The sequence below is a fragment of the Lygodium microphyllum genome, chromosome 19 (genome assembly GCF_053477565.2).
Source record: "Lygodium microphyllum isolate KBCC chromosome 19, Lygodium_microphyllum_v1.1.10, whole genome shotgun sequence".
NCBI classification, from domain to species: Eukaryota; Viridiplantae; Streptophyta; class Polypodiopsida; order Schizaeales; family Lygodiaceae; genus Lygodium; species Lygodium microphyllum.
This window is the reverse complement of record NC_141153.1, coordinates 35,174,943-35,191,935: the sequence shown is the minus strand read 5'-3', so window position 1 is coordinate 35,191,935 and position 16,993 is coordinate 35,174,943. Positions and strand designations below refer to the sequence as shown.

Sequence of the window (16,993 nt, the reverse complement as noted above, 5' to 3'; positions counted from 1 at the left end):
GTAAGTATGGGCAGCCAAATTACTTATTCCTTCGACTAGCATTTGTCTCTTTGGTTGCAAGAAGAACAAAGCCGTGCCAACCACAACGCTACATTGGTAGCGACTGAATAGGCCTTTTTCACCCATCATCATGGTAAGGGCAAACCCAAAGCCAAAATAAACTTATTGGTAAAAAATCAGCAAGCCTTCATGTTGGTCATCCTTCTACTTTCACACCTTCTGAATCAAAGATCTCCTCCCATGCTAGCGCATCCTCTTTCAACCCTTCAAAAGGTAAATTCAACAAACCCAAGAGGCACAATTACTATTGAAAGATGGGGCATGACAATTCTGAATGTCGAAAGCGCTATGCATCAGAGAAAAAGAAGAAAGAGTCTAGTCTTGCTATCACACGAGACCCTAAATTGTACTTGATTTCAAGGTTATACTTTTTTCATTTAAAAAGTATTATTTTCATCTCTCTCTCATAACCTAAGGGGGGCATAGTCATGTACAACAATGCCACTCATGTTGTTAAAGGCATTGGTCATGTGTAGGTTGTCTTTGTTTCGAGCACTCCTTTAACACTGCAGGATGTTCTCTATTTGTTGGCATCGAGAAGAATCTTATTTCTATTTCAACCTTGCAATGCCAAGGTTTTGAGTCATTTTCGATTGCCTTGGATGTGCGGTATATGATGACCAAGTTTCTTTTTTCATTGCCTTGATAGGCCTCTCACTAAAGGCCTCTATCATCTCGATTCATACAATCAGTAGCTTACTGAAACTCCTATTGATCATGCCTTATTAACAAAGGAATCTTTTCAAGATACACATTTATGGCACCAAGGTCTTGGCCACCTTAACTATCAAGCATTGATGAAATCTGGTCTAAGGATATGGTCAAAGATCTTCCCAAAATCCACCTACCATTATATCACATTTGTAAAGGCTGCCCATTAGGTAAGATGCACAGATTTTCCTTTTCCAAGGATTCTCATGTTGATTCTCCATCTATTTTGCATCTCCTTCACAATGATGTTTATGGTCCTATGTGGACCAAATCTCTTGGTGGATTCTTTTATTTTGTTACCTTTATAGATTAGTCTTGACAAATCCCGACTCACTTGGGTACATAGGCTGAAGTCCAAATGAAGTCTTCTCTTGCTTTAAGACTTTTATTACCATGGTTGGTGAACCAAAGAGGCTCTCACATTTGGACCCTTTGCACTGACCTTTGGGGAGTGTGTGCATCTCAATGTATTCATCATCGGTGCACCGTTCCTTACTCCCCCACAACAAAATGGTGTAGTGGAATGGAAGAATAGATTGCTAATGGAGATGGTAAGATGCATAATGATGAGTATGAATTTACCCAATGCTTTTCGGTTTGATGCTATTCTACATGCTGCTTATGTTTTGAACAGGTATCCCATAAGAGCTTTGCACACCATCACTCCTTATGAGGCATGGACTGGCTCCAAGCTTTGTATCTCTCATATAAGGACTCTAGGCTCATTAGCCTATGTTCATGTACCTTCTCAAAAGATGCTTAAGTTGGATGATAAGGTTGTTTGCTGCATATTTATTGGATATGGTAATGAAAGTGAAGGGTATTGGCTTTATCAACCTTTTGTACGCAAGATTATTGTTAGTTAAGATGTTAGCTTTATCGAAAATGCTTCTCATTCTTTGTTGGACTATCAAAAACAGCCTATTATTGATGCTTCCAATATCTTTGACAGCCTACTACAGCTCTTCCATAATAGTTCCATGGACGATCCTTCTATTGAGCCTTCATTTCCATCATCTACAAGTACATTACCATAGTTGAATCAGCCTGATTCACAGCCACAACAGCAGCCCAATACCTTGTCCCATGGACATCCACTATTGATGATCGGAGCTCATAAGGGCTGAAATTCAGCATCCTAAAAGAGTTCCCTGTTGGCTGTTCGATACTCTTCATTACGGCAAGTAGTCTCTTCCTTTGGTTGCTTGCACATTAGCTCCTGCTCGCAAAGAACAAGGTAATCTTCTTGCAGATACGTTGGTGGCTACAGCATGCAATGAAGAACCTTTATGCTACAAAGATGCTTCTCTAGATGATTGTTGGATGGGCAATGAAGGAAAAAATTGATGCTATTCTCTACATTTGACATCATGGATTTGATTTTATTATTGTTATATTTTACGTTAATGACATGCTTATCATTGGGATCAATGCTGGCCAAATTGCAACATTTACGACTGATTTATATATAGCAGACCTTTGCCATTGCAAATCTTGGTCTACTTCATTATTAATTGGGTATCCAATTTGCCACCATTGAGGGAGGCATCATCATGACATATATATTGGACAACTTCTTTAGCACTTTGGGCTCGAGGATTGCAAGACCATGTCTACTCCCTTTGAGCCTGGATTTGCTTTTGATGATGGTAGTGGATCCTTTGAAGGTACTTTATATTAGCAGGCTGTTGGATGCTTGATCTATTTATGTCACACAAGACTTGATCTTCAATTTGCTGTCTCCTAGTTGAGCAATGCACAACTGTTAAGTACTTCATTGGCAGGTAGAGAAGTGTGTCTTATCTTAAAGGCACCCAGGATCTCAACATTTTCTACAAGGATGATTCTTTGCTCTCTTTGCATGGATATTCAAATAGTGATTGGGCTGAATATTTAATTTCCTATGTCTCTCATAGTAGCAATTGCATGTTCTTGAGTATATCTCTTATTTCTTGGCTCAACAAAAAACAAACTACAGTTGCTACTTATAGTTGTGATGCTGAGCATAGAGTAGTGTTCATAGCCACAGTGGAGTATGTTTGGCTCCACCAATTACTAGTTGCAGATCTTCATGTGCACTAGATGGCCCTGTTACTTATCTACATTGACAACTACAGTGCTTTGGCCATTCTATGAAACCTAGTTTTTTCCATGCCTGCACAAAGCATAGAGAAGTTCATTACCATTGTGTGCGTGAGTGGATATCAACTGGAGATATAGAGCTGCTTTATGTACCCATTGAAGACAACTTGGTAGATCTTTTCACGAAGGCTATTTCTCAACCAAAGTTCTAGGCTTTCTAGAAAGCCTTGAACTTGATTCCATTTGCTCCATGATTTGTCATACTCTGTATTGTCATAGGTTGCTATATCCACTTGAATGAACTTGTGCAACCATGACCTTATATGTCATTTCTATTTTCTAGGATTTTGTTATACGTTCTAGATACGTTTGCCCATTCCATGGAGGGGGTTTTGTAGGCTATCTCATGGGCTTCTCATTGATGCCATTTGATCCATGAACGGGGCTCCCTAGGCGTTTGAAATGTCACTAAACGTAGTTGTTACCCCTACTGTCCAAGACACTAAGTGACACTAGGGTTAGGGTTTTAGTTAAGGTTTCATATGACGGTTAAGCCATTTAGGGTTAGCTTCTATTATGAAAAGGCACTTGGTGTATCACTAGCACCTAAGTATGGTGTTTGTCATTGCAATCACCTTGGGCATTGTACATTAGTACATTGCCTCTCATTTTGTAATTGAGTTATTGTGCATCAATTAAGTCTTGCATTATCTTTCTCTCTCTATCAATTGATCATGAAATTACTTCACACCTAGGCCAACAAGTAGTTCCCAATTAGGAGTAAAGCTGGGATGGCAGAATATACAGAAGAAGAAAAGGTTTTACCAGCAGTGCCAAAAGGTATGCCATCTTGACAAGAAGTGTCATCAAAGGCTGAGGATGCACAACTCAAGTCCCCTCCTCAGACCTCTGCCCATCTGATGATGGTGACACGACAGTTCTGTGATATCGATAATAGGCTACCAGAATTTAAGCCGAGTGAGCAAAAGGGGAATAAGAAGGCCAAAGTCAGATATACTGTTGCAAAGAAGCAGGAAGATTCTGTGTATATTTCACTCTAATTTAGTTGTTGGAATTGCTAATTTTTTGGTTTGATAGTGGAGCGTTGCAATGATTTATATTTTATGTCTTATATGGCTTGAATTCTCTCCTGTGGGGCTCAAATAAGTTGCCTGCGTTAAAGTTTGTATGGCAATGGGACATGAGTGTTTTATAAGACTGTTTTTGAAGCAATGCTGCAGAGGCAAGTATTTCTCTTATGTACTGATCTCCTGTACCTTCCTTCTTTTTGGATAGGTTCCTCCTGTTGCACTGCTGCCCAACTTTATTGTCCAACAGAAGGTTCTTCAACCATTCCGCAAACAGGTTTAGAAATTCTGGCTACTCCATATCAAACAATTTGTATACAACCAAATGTGATGCTAAAGGTGAAGACTCCTCGGTGGTTAATTTTTGAAAAAAATGCTTATCTGGTGATTTGTAAAGCACAATGACATTGCAACCATATCAGACCACACATTTTATATGCATGAGGTTTGTGAGGAGAAAGCTTAAGATCCTGGTAAAAAGAAAGTTGAGAACTGTCAGTCTCATATTTTCAAAGATTGTAGATCATTCACTTCTCTTTATAAAGAATTCCACATACTTGAAGAAATCCAAAGAGCTCGTTTTGAATAGTGCAAAAGGTTGATGATCAAATGTGATGTAAGTTATGCCATTGCAGATGTTTTCTATCTGCATCATTAGGGATCTTTGGAGTAAAAGGCATCTGATTTTAAAGCTGTTTGAGTTCACTTGTGTGCATAAGTCATCCCAATGCATATGCTTTTTATCTGCAGCATAGTAATCTCTGGAGTAAGAAGTATCTGGTGTCAAAAGAGGTTTGAGTCCATCCCCCTCTGTTCTAGGTGGTTCTGTCAGAGATTAGGGTTCATAGATTTACAAGATTTGAGTTGTTGGCACAATGGAATCAAACATTTCTATGGGGACCCACCTTCCTTCGAAATCCTTTTCGCTTGTAGTGAGATCATCTGGACATTTGTAATTATGCAGCAATGATACTTCTAACTGCACCCAAACGAGGCTTTCTAGGTATATACATATATTGACTCACAAGTCTAATAGCATAGCTCTAGTCTGGCTTTGTGATAGTTATATAAATCAAACTTCCTATTATCCTCTTAAACATAGTAGGGTCTTCTATCTCATCCCTAACATCAGTACTTAACTTTATATTTTGCTTCAATGGCACTAAAAGAGGCTTACACACTGTACCATACGTAGAACCTCAGCTCACCTGATTTTTTCATCTCAAACTTCTGCTTCAAAAAACCCTTGACATTGGCAATCCCATTATCACTATCACCTCCAATAATCAAATCATCCATCTAAATGATTATGACGACTAAACCTATATTGCCCTTCCTCACATAAAGTGAGTGATTTGTATGAGAAATATAAAAGCTAATGTTGACAAGGTACTCTCTAATCTTATCAGATCATGCTTTAGATGATTGCTTTAGCCTATAAAGCGCATTCTTTAACCTGCACATATATGTGGGATGCTCCACAAGAGGGCATTCTTTACTTTCATCTACTATAAACTCCAACCTTTGGCTGCTACCAAAGTAATCACACATCTGATAGTTCCCATCCTAGTAACTAGATTAAATATCTTTTTATAGTTTATTCTATATGTATGTGCATAGCCTTTCATAACCAGCCTAACCTTGTACTTGCTAATAGAATAATTTGCATTATGCTTTATTCTATAGACTCACTTATAGCCAATAGCTTTATTGTCCTTGGGTAGTGGTACTAGATCCCAAGTCCTGTTTACCTCTAATGCAACCAAATGGAGGCAAGCTCTTTGGATTGCATTAATTTAAGCATTTTCTCATCTGCATATTCAATACATTTGTGCCATATTTTAATATTTGTGACCACATCTATGTCTTTAGCATACATAGTAGCATTTATAGCAAGAATTCTAATATCCGAAGTAAACATGTGGCCAACTTTGCTTCCTTTTGCAATCGACCTATAACTTGTAGCCCTTGCTCTATCATCTAACCAATTGATATTAAATTCTTTGTGATGGAGAGCACATGTAATATATATGATAAACACTTTTTTTGACCATCATACAAGGACAAGGGAACTTTTTCAATGTGTGAAATCGGATGACACGAATCATCATTCGTCTCTGCATAACCTAGACTTAAATCTTTCATCTCTCCAAACCATTCAACATAGTTGGTCATGTGATTAGATGCATGTGAATCAACGTATCATGCATCATTATATGTCCTCTCTCATATTATAACATTCATTAAATACTGCATAATAAACAAATGCTTATTTTTATTATCATTCTGTCTCGAAGACGATGCCTAATCTCCTTACTGCAATTTATATTCTTTTTATCAAATCAGTGAGCTGTAGTATGATATGTTCTTCAACAATAATAATAGAAAATTTCAGAATTGCTAAAACCTTTGTTTTTCCATCCATCTCTTTCTTTAGATCTTGTCTTTCCTCTAGAATTACCACGATCTCTTGAAATCTACATGTCACTAAACTGTCGATTTAACCTGTCCTATTGGTTACCACCAACATGACCATACCGCGACCTCTTGAAGAGGATTTGCCACATCTTCTTTCTAAACTTGAGTATAATGTTTGGGCCTGTTCACCTCTTTTTTTAAATGATTCATTGTGCATCATAATCTCTTTAGTGATCATGAGAGAGACCGACTCATTAAAAGGTTTTCAAGCCTTTTCCTTATTACGGCCACCCAAAGAAAATGAAACAAAATCATCATCGTTTGGCATTGTATCAATAGTTGCTAAGGTATTTGTAACGCTCCTCACTTTTAGAATATATTCATTTATAGATATCTTTCCTTTCTTTGAAGTATTCAACTCTTGCTTGAGTAGAATCTTCCATGTCTTTATATTTATTAAAAACATATTGTTGAGGGTTGTCTAAGATGCATGCAAATTCTTTGCATTCTTGGTATGTCCTAGTATAGTGTTATCAATGATTGCAAACTACCAATACATTATTTTTTTGTCTTTTGTACTTTGTTTTTTCCATGCCTTTAATTCTTTTGCAGTCGTAGGATCACTTTGGTCTAGTTTGTTTTTTTAAAACCTGAAACAAACTCGTAGAGATCTTTGTCAATAAGAAAGTTTGTCACACGGAACTTCCATGATAGGTACTTGTTATTGTCTAGCTTATCAATAATAGGATCTCCATTGTTCTTATGATAAAATTGAGAATCAAACGAGTAAGCCTTTTGCAACCTTTCACAAGATATACATAGCAATGAACCAAGCAACCTTTTTTATTGACTACTCAATAATACATCCAATCTGCAACTTAAATGTAGATAAACCTTATGTATGTTTCCTGATAAACACCTCAGAATATATAGATCTAAAATCTGTAATCTATGCACCCAAGAACGGCTAACACAAATGAAATTGCAGTATATCCTAAAACTGTTGTTTGTCTTGCAAAGCTTAAACGGGGCCTGAAATAGTCTCAAGTGGCCAAAATCATAGTGGAAAAGCCTTGAAGGGCATATATATAGAATGAAGGGAAAGAGAGAGAGATGGGAGAGCTTCTTATTGGTTGCTTGCTTACTTGAATCCTTGCTCATTCTCCTTTACTTCACCTTTCTAAACTAGTCTCTCTCAGTGGCACTGCTCTGATACTATTTTACAAATTGCATGGCGGGGGTACTTGCTTTGAGCTACTCTGTTGAACACACAATACATGCAATAAGAAGCTTACTCAAGAATTGAAGAAGAGAGATGAGGCCAGAACGTTTGCTTGATTTTTTTTCCTTCTCTCTCCCAATACAATGTGTACACAAAGTATAGATAATATATAACATAAAAGAAAGTGGCCTTCTAAGTCAAACAATGTATAATTGACTAATCGACTTACGCTATAACTATGCCAACTATAGATAGGTGTAACTAACCAAATATAATAAGTGATAAGTCAGTGGCCATGTGAGGATCATAATGAGCATCGATGTGCTAAGTGTAGATGTGTGGACCCTTCTAACCAGGTGGTCTATCATCAATGTTTGCACATATTCAACTTGCCATTTCAACACTATATAGAGACCATACTAGTTGCAATTGACTAAGATATGATTCCATTGTTTTATTGATTAAATTAAGATAACTTTTCTTGTGGTCTCTATAATTTGTTGAGAAACCATATCATTTACTATAGTTTCCCTCTGTTTCTATTTTTGGTTTCCATTACAGTCCCAAAAGGGCTTTTTGGGCATCTTTTGAGAGAGTCGAGGTGCCACTTGAGAGACCTCAGTGGGCGACACTCTAGAAAGTCTATGCCTATATATACGGGATTGACTCCACTCATTCATTTACCCCCCCGCACTCTTTTCTTCTAGCATTCTCTCTGCATCATTTCTCTCTATCTTCTCCACTGCTGCTCGTATCCCTTTGGAGGATATTGCAGTTCGTGGTTGGCTTCCACCTTTATTCCTCCTTGCACCAAGTGCCTTGTCTTCCATTCCACTTGGTGACCATCGTCTCCATTTGGTGTCAGCAAGTGCCTACGTTTTTGTTGTTAGATCACCTCTCTCTTCCTAGCAACAATGCTATCTAACTGGTGTTAGCCTCTCAGGTTGTGTTTCACAGTTTGATATCTCCCTGGCATGGTGGTGGCAGTTCTGATAGGCATCTACTACCTTCCACACATGCGTTTTTGCAATTCCTACCCCATCAAGGGCTGGATTTTCTCATCTTGCAGGCCGTCTTGTTGATCCTCATCTTCTGGAGTATGAATTCCTAGTAGTTGATGATCTTTTTCCTCGATTTTGGTGGCATCAGAGGATTACATTCACTTGCCTCGATAATTGTTCTTTACCTTGAGCATACATCTTCGACATCCTATTGCCAGAGGACTGCATTTCGCTCCCTTCACTATGCAGATTCCCTTTAGGTGCTACCGCCTAATTAGACAGGACAGTGCAGTCATCTTTTGAGCGTTGACTCCATTGTATCAGCTTTGTTCACTTAGTATGACTCAGTGCTTCATCATCATCTTCTACTGTGTTTTTTTGAGTTTCTCCTCTCTCAGTGTTTGTTATACGCACTGTGTTCCTCCTTGTAAACTCTACTCTCTCTCTCTAGTTCATTTTCATAGCAGTCATTTCTTGACATGGTATGAAATCCAAAGGCGCTTAGAGAGCCACGAAGATTCTCTACATCAGAGAAGGCAAAGATAGGTTGCGGGTTCTATTCGAAAATGACAACTAGCTATGGAGGAGAGAAAAAGAGAGACAATGAGAGTGGGCTGAAGCAAACGAGTAGAGTATACTTGTTGAATTGAAAGAATGAGAATGAAAGGTACAAAATGGGTTTAAGTTAGACCTAGTGCTAACTCAACTAGAGTTAATTGACTCTAACTCTAACTCTACGAGTGGTGACACAACTTATAACTTTAGTTGTGTTCATACTAAGAATTGAAAAAGAACTAAAGACTAAAACATTGGGCATTGCCCATATGTAAACGCCCCGAATAACGTAGTATGCTTAACAATTATGATATTCGCTTGTTTTCGAGATTTAATATAAAAGAGAATGAACACTTAAAGCTGAAAATGAAAATTACTCACAAAATTACAGCCATGAAAATGTAAAAGTAATGGAGACAAGATTGAGGGTTGAAGATGGGCAACCCCCCTCGAAGGAATGTATTTCTGCTCAACCCAAGTCCCTTAGGGAAGAGCTCAGTTACAATCAACCTGAGAGTGAGGAGAAGTAATTCTCACTCTCACAAGATCATGCAAAGATGTACAAACACACATGCATTATCTATTATGCAATGATAAGAACTGATTTCTTTACAGTATGAGGGAAGAAAGAGGGGAAAATCAGCCTTTCTCCATCGTTGAACAGTAGTACATGGATAGGGCTTGCTTCTTGTTGCTAAAATGGAAGAAAGAGCTTGAGAATGAGGTGTTGTAATGAATTTACAAGCTTGTTGTCCTGTAAAACAGCAGTGATAGAAGAGGGAATATGGAGGAATTTGATAATAGAGAAGTGGGGGATGATGATGGGGATGGATGGGGCCAGTTTCTGGCTATCTGTGGGTGTTGTACATGAGTTTACAACAAAGAAAAACGATACTGAATGAAGAAAAACGAGCTCTTATTTATAGGAGAGGGAAGAGCTAGTACAAAAGGGGAAAGTGGAGTAGCACAAGACAAGTGTCCAACCACATGTCATGAGATGTGACAAGTGGTGGGACACTTGGAAACTTGTGTGACAAGTGTCTTGACACTTGTCTCTTCTCTATGGCCTTCCTTTTTGGGTTGAATGCTGTCAAGAATAGAAACAATCAAATTTAGTAAGCACAGTCAGAGTACAGAACTTACTATTTTTAGAATGACATCTCTATTTTTTAGGACTAGCATTTTTAGGCTAATTCGAGGCTCCTAAAATTTAGGGACCTCCTAAAATTTAGGGATCTTCTAAAATTTAGGGACCCCCCCAATATGGGTGTCATATGAAAGCTTTTTCCGTGTGCATCGCAAAAACGGTATCCGAATCTTCATGTGACTTTCCTATGCAAAGAAATGTGCATTTCAAGCTTTCAGCTCACACATGCACATTATACAAGCATTTCATGATCATGCCATCTTGTTGATTGTAATTGCCCGTTCGGGTGGATCTAGCCCACACTTCAAGGCATCAATCTTTTCTGTGTGCGAGTCTAACCCTGATATGCGTGAGTTTTGGTCACAGGCGCCCAATCGGGCCATATAGGTGGAAGCGTGAACTATCTTTTCTCTAACCCACCGCGTGGGTCCACCATAACCTGTGACCACTCATCAGTGGCCAACTCCAATGCACTTTTCTTTATATCTAATTAGTGCAAAGGAAATAAATTTAATAAATCATTATATAGATAAATTAATGAAAAAGGATACAAATTCTGTTTCTATAAAGTTGTGACAGCCCTCTGGCTTTTATTCAGCTGTCCTCAGTTGAAAAGCTTCTTGATATGGCTGAAGAATATTTGGGTAATCCTTCATGAATTTTTCATCTACCCACTTTGCATCTGTTGTGGGTAGATTTTTGAATTTTAGTAAGAATTTTCGTGTCACAAGGCCACTTCTCGTGGTTCGATCCTTGAGAAACAAAATCTTTTCAGGTTCCAAGAGTTGCTCTGTTTCTTCAACTTCTGGGGGATCTTCAGTAATGGGTTCCTTTGGTTTTGGTCCTATGTAAGGTTTTAGCAAACTTACATGAAAAGCATTGTGTATTTTCCAATGAGCAGGAAGCTCAAGTCGATAAGAAACTTCATTTATTTTCTCAATCACTTTAAAGGGTCCAAAGTATCTACTGGAGAGCTTGGAAAAGATGAATTTTGACCGGAACCTTGTTTGAGCTTGCTTTTATCAAACTTTAGCAAGACATATTGACATTTTTCAAAAGCCAAAGGTCTTCTTCGTTTATCTGCTTGCTTCTTTTGTCGCCTTGGGCAACTTTGATAGTGGCTCGAACTTGATCCATTGCGGTTTTTAAATCTGAAGCAAACTCATCAGCAACAAAAATATTATCTTGAGTGCGAATAATTGGAGGAGGAATCACTTTACCCTGTACTATTTCATTTGGAGCTTTCCCTGTGGATGAGTGCACTATATTGTTGTAAGCAAACTCTAATAATGGAAGATATTTCTCCCATTGTGACTTATGTTCACTAACATAAGCTTTCAACATATCCAAAAGAGTGAGATTCATCACCTCTGTTTGGCCCAGTTTGAGGATGAAAAGTTGAGGAGAACTTTAAAGTGGTTCCCAAATTCTCAAATAAAGCACGCCAAAAGTTACTTGTGAATTTGGAGTCTCTATCTGAAATGATCTCAGAAGGCATACCATGTAATTTGAAGATATGTTGAATGAAAAGTCTTGCAGCTTGTGCGGATTTCAATGTTTTATGACATGGAATAAAATGTGACTGTTTGCTGAATCTATCAATTATGACCCAAATCATATCATGACCTTGAGGTGTTCTTGGAATACCTGAGATGAAATCCATTGTGATAGATTCCAATGGATCTTTGGGCACTGGAAGAGGTTGCAACAATCTTGGAATCTTTTGCCTATCATATTTGGATTTTTGGCATACCAGACAAGCCTCAATGAAGTTATGTGTATCTCTTCGTAATGTTGGCCAATAAAAGTAGCGCTCAATTGCACTTAGAGTGGCTGCCCTCCCTCTATGCCCTGCGTAAGGGGGTTCATGACTTTCTTTAAGCACCTTTTGTCGAACAGGAAGAGTGGCACAAAGGTGATTGTTCATGAGAAGGTAACCGTCTTTGATGGAATAATCTGGATGAGAACCTCCTTGTTGTAAATTTGACCAAATTGCTGCAAAATCAATATCTTCATCATAAGTATTCTTCATCGTTTGAAAATCTTCATGATGAGCCACTGTAATAGTTGCAATGCGAGGCACTCTAGAAAGTGCATCAGCAACTACATTTTGTTTCTCTGGAGTGTACATAATTTGAAAATGAAACATAGACAAGAAATTTTCCCATCTTGCATGTTTCTCTTGCAAATGCTTTTGAGTCTTGAAATACTTCAAGCTTTGATGATCGGTTTTAATAAGAAATTCATTGCCTAAAAGATAATGTTTCCATATCTTTAAAGCATGAACCACTGCTAAGAGCTCCTTTTCATAAATGTCATACATTTTCTCCACATCATTTAGACGGCGGCTTTCAAAGGCTACGGCATGGCCTTCTTGATTTAGCATTGCACCAATACAATCACCGCAAGCATCTGCTTCCACCACAAATGGTTTTACCAGATCTGGAATGATAAGAACAGGTCCAGAAGTAAGAGCTGTTTTCAGCCTTGTGAAGGCTGCCTTCTCTTTTTCCTTCCATTGGAAATAGATCTTCTTCTTTGTAAGGTCATGAAGTGGAGAAGCCATATGTGCAAAATGCTTGATGAAGCGGCGGTAATAAGAGCATAAGCCAAGAAACGGTCGCACCTCATGTACATCATGAAGATGAGGCCATTCTTGGATTATCCTGATCTTTTCAAGATCCATCTGAATCCCTTCAGAAGAGATGACATGCCCAAGGTAATTTATTTTATGTATGAAAAATTCGGTCTTTTTACAATTTACCAAGAGTTGATTTTGTTGAAGTAGTTGTAGAACAATTTCCAAGTGTTGATGATGCTCCTCTTCATTCTTGCTAAAGACAAGAATAGCATCAAAGAAAGTACCGACATATTGTCGATGCTCTCTAAAGATGCGCTCCATCATTTGATTAAAGGTGGCTGGTGCATTGGTTAATCCGAAAGGAACCACCAAGAATTCATAAAGACCGTATGAAGTGCGGAAAGCAGTTTTGTGTACATCTTGTGGTATTACCCTAATTTGATGATAACCACTCTTTAGATCAATGCGGCTGAAAACCTTGGAGCCTCCTAGACGATCCAAAATGTCGTCAATTCTGGGAATAGGAAACCGATTCTTCACAATGATTTTGTTGAGGGCTCGATAATCAATGCACATCCTGAATGTGCCATCTTTCTTTTGAACAAGAAGAACCAGTGAACAAAATGGTGAGCTACTTGGCCTAATTAGTCCACGGTTGAGTAGGTCTTTGACTTGCTTTCTGATTTCTTCTTGTTGAGGACGGCTCACACGGTATGGTGCTATATTAGGAGGAGAACTGCCCGGGATAATATCAATATGATGGTCTTCTGGCCTTTCTGGGGGAAGCTGATAAGGAAGATCTTCCGAAAAACAATCTTTATACTTTTCCAAGAGCTGAAGTTGCTCTTGGTTTTCAGCATTCATATTATTTTTTACATTAGTGACATAAAGCAAACAACATTGAACACAATCCTTAATTGCTCTAGAGACTTGCATATGGCTTACCATAGGTATGGTGTCTCCAGAAACTCCAGCTTGGATCTCATACTTCTTGCCTTTGTTGGTGAGTTCTACCTTCTTTTTCTGAGAGAAGATGGTTGAATCTACTCTATGATTCCAGGGCATGCCAAGAATCACATCGCAACCATCAAGATCTCCGATATAGAAGGTATCTTTGTCACTGTAGCCTTGAATTTGAAACTTGAGCTTGCCAATGTAGGGTGTCACAGTCTTCACTGTGTCACCTTCATCAACATTTAAAGCTTGGCAAACTTCTGCCAGAGTGTCCATCTCTTCATTCTTTAATCCAAGCTCTTTAGCTAATTGCAAGGAAATGATATTTTCATTCGCCCCAAGATCTATCAAGAGTAGTGCTTGCTTACCTTGCAACTGTTCCCAAGCTTTTAATAATTTGCGTGTCTCTGGAGTGTGAGTTGTGTTTGCAACTACATCACTGATAGCATTGATTTTCACTGGCGACTTAGGCTTGTTGTCAGAAACCTTGCTTTGTCCCTTGTTTGGACATTGCTTCGCTATGTGGCCTGTTTGTCCACATTTAAAGCACTTCCCTTCTTTTATGAAGCATTGCTTTTCTTCTTCGGAAAGTTGCTTTGCTTGTGGGTATAGATTGGAGCGAAATTGAGGAGCATTAAGAGGTGCATAGGGCTTCATCTTCTTTTGATTTGATGGCTGCTTTTGCCACTGTTTTTGTCCTTCATTTGGGGCTGAATACTCCTCATCATCAGCTACTCTCTTCTTATCATTCTTTTGGAATGATTTGTTGCCATTGTGCTCCATTTCCTATGTCTTAGCATGGTCAATGAGTTCCCTGAGACTAGAACAATGATAATGATTAAGAGCAGTACGAAGTTTAAAATGCAAACCTCCTTGAAACTTCCTAAGCTTTTCCGAACTGCTGATCTTCTTGAAATGTTGGACCTTCAAAAGTAGCTCCCAAAATCTCTTGGTATAGTCACCAAGTGACTCATTTTTCCTTTGCCAAAGCCGATCCCATTCCATTTTTACATCTCTTTTGAAATGAACAGGAAGAAATTGGCTTTGTATCATGCGAACAAAGGACCGCCATGATTTTGGGGCAGCATGATCATATTCCAACCCCATCCACCAAGTATGGGCTAAGTCGGTTAAATGTAAAGCTGCAAACTTAATCTTTTCTTTTTCTTTATACTTGTCACGACCATATAAAATTTGAAATTGATGAATAAATTTCAGAAAAAGATCAGGATTTCGGGAACCATCATACATACTGAACTTGATCTTCTTTTCAAGTTGAGATAGTGACTTAGTCTTCTTCTTCTTCTTTTGCCTTCGTCCATGCCCGGATCTTAAGGTTGAAGATGATGAAGTGCTTGATGGGAATGAAGATGGAGACGAGGGTGAAGAATGTCGACGCCTTTGACGATGATGGGGTCTTCCACGAGAAGGGTGTGACTCTTCGTTACTAGAAGAGGGTCCATCAGAGTAGGCGCCAGATGACTTTGAAGAAGAGGATGAGCTTCAACGCGATCTCTTTCTTTGTCTTGAAGTAGAATGGGACTGCCTCTTAGAAGTAGTTGAACTTCTTGATCGGCTCCTTTCATTGGTATGGCTTTGTCTCCTTGAAGCAGATGGGCTTCATTCCTTGAATTCTTTGGGATTCTCAACTTTTTCTAGTTTGAGAAGTTGGTCACAAATTTGCTAATTCTCCTCTCTAAGACTTTGAATGGCTTGAAGGATAGCACCCGACTGATCCATTGAGACTCTTAAGAAAAAAATATGCTCAAGCACTCAGTGCAAGGGCTGAAAACAAACAAACTTATAATTGTAAGCACTACCAGTGTTAAGGTGAGGACCGAGCCAAAGCTTTGATACCACTGTAAACGCCCCGAACAACATAGTATGCTTAACAATTATGATATTCGCTTGTTTTCGAGATTTAATATAAAAGAGAATGAACACTTAAAGCTGAAAATGAAAATTACTCACAAAATTACAGCCATGAAAATGTAAAAGTAATGGAGACAAGATTGAGGGTTGAAGATGGGCAACCCCCCCCGAAGGAATGTATTTCTGCTCAACCCAAGTCCCTTAGGGAAGAGCTCAGTTACAATCAACTTGAGAGTGAGGAGAAGTAATTCTCACTCTCACAAGATCATGCAAAGATGTACAAACACACATGCATTATCTATTATGCAATGATAAGAACTGATTTCTTTACAGTATGAGGGAAGAAAGAGGGGAAAATCAGCCTTTCTCCATCGTTGAACAGTAGTACATGGATAGGGCTTGCTTCTTGTTGCTAAAATGGAAGAAAGAGCTTGAGAATGAGGTGTTGTAATGAATTTACAAGCTTGTTGTCCTGTAAAACAGCAGTGATAGAAGAGGGAATATGGAGGAATTTGATAATAGAGAAGTGGGGGATGATGATGGGGATGGATGGGGCCAATTTCTGGCTATCTGTGGGTGCTGTACATGAGTTTACAGCAAAGAAAAATGATGCTGAATGAAGAAAAACGAGCTCTTATTTATAGGAGAGGGAAGAGCTAGTACAAAAGGGGAAAGTGGAGTAGCACAAGACAAGTGTCCAACCACATGTCATGAGATGTGACAAGTGGTGGGAGACTTGGAAACTTATGTGACAAGTGTCTTGACACTTGTCTCTTCTCTATGGCCTTCCTTTTGGGTTGAATACTGTCAAGAATAGAAACAACCAAATTTAGTAAGCACAGTCAGAGTACAGAACTTACTATTTTTAGAATGACATCCCTATTTTTTAGGACTAGCATTTTTAGGCTAATTCGAGGCTCCTAAAATTTAGGGACCTCCTAAAATTTAGGGATCTCCTAAAATTTAGGGACCTCCCAATATGGGTGTCATATGAAATCTTTTTCCGTGTACATCGCAAAAACAGTATCCGAATCTTCATGTGACTTTCCTATGCAAAGAAATGTGCATTTCAAGCTTTCAGCCCACACATGCACATTATACAAGCATTTCATGATCATGCCATCTTGTTGATTGTAACTGTCTATTCGGGTGGATCTAGCCCACACTTCAAGGCATCAATCTTTTCTGTGTGCGAGTCTAACCTTGATATGCGTGAGTTTTGGTCACAAGCGCCCAATCGGGCCATATAGGTGGAAGTGTGAACTATCTTTTCTCTAACCCACCGCGTGGGTCCACCATAAC

General features: G+C 38.7%; 1 protein-coding gene across 3 annotated transcripts in view; it reads left to right on the top strand.

The window, feature by feature from the left end:
* The window catches only part of HDA2 (histone deacetylase 2), an 89,013-nt gene that overhangs the window by 34,780 nt on the left and 37,240 nt on the right, over positions 1-16,993 (top strand). For all 3 annotated transcript variants that reach the window (XM_087699876.1, XM_087699875.1, XM_087699877.1), the window contains exon 5: positions 4,150-4,218. In XM_087699876.1, coding sequence (XP_087556002.1) covers positions 4,150-4,218 — 69 coding nt within the window. The remainder of the gene's footprint in view (positions 1-4,149; positions 4,219-16,993) is intronic.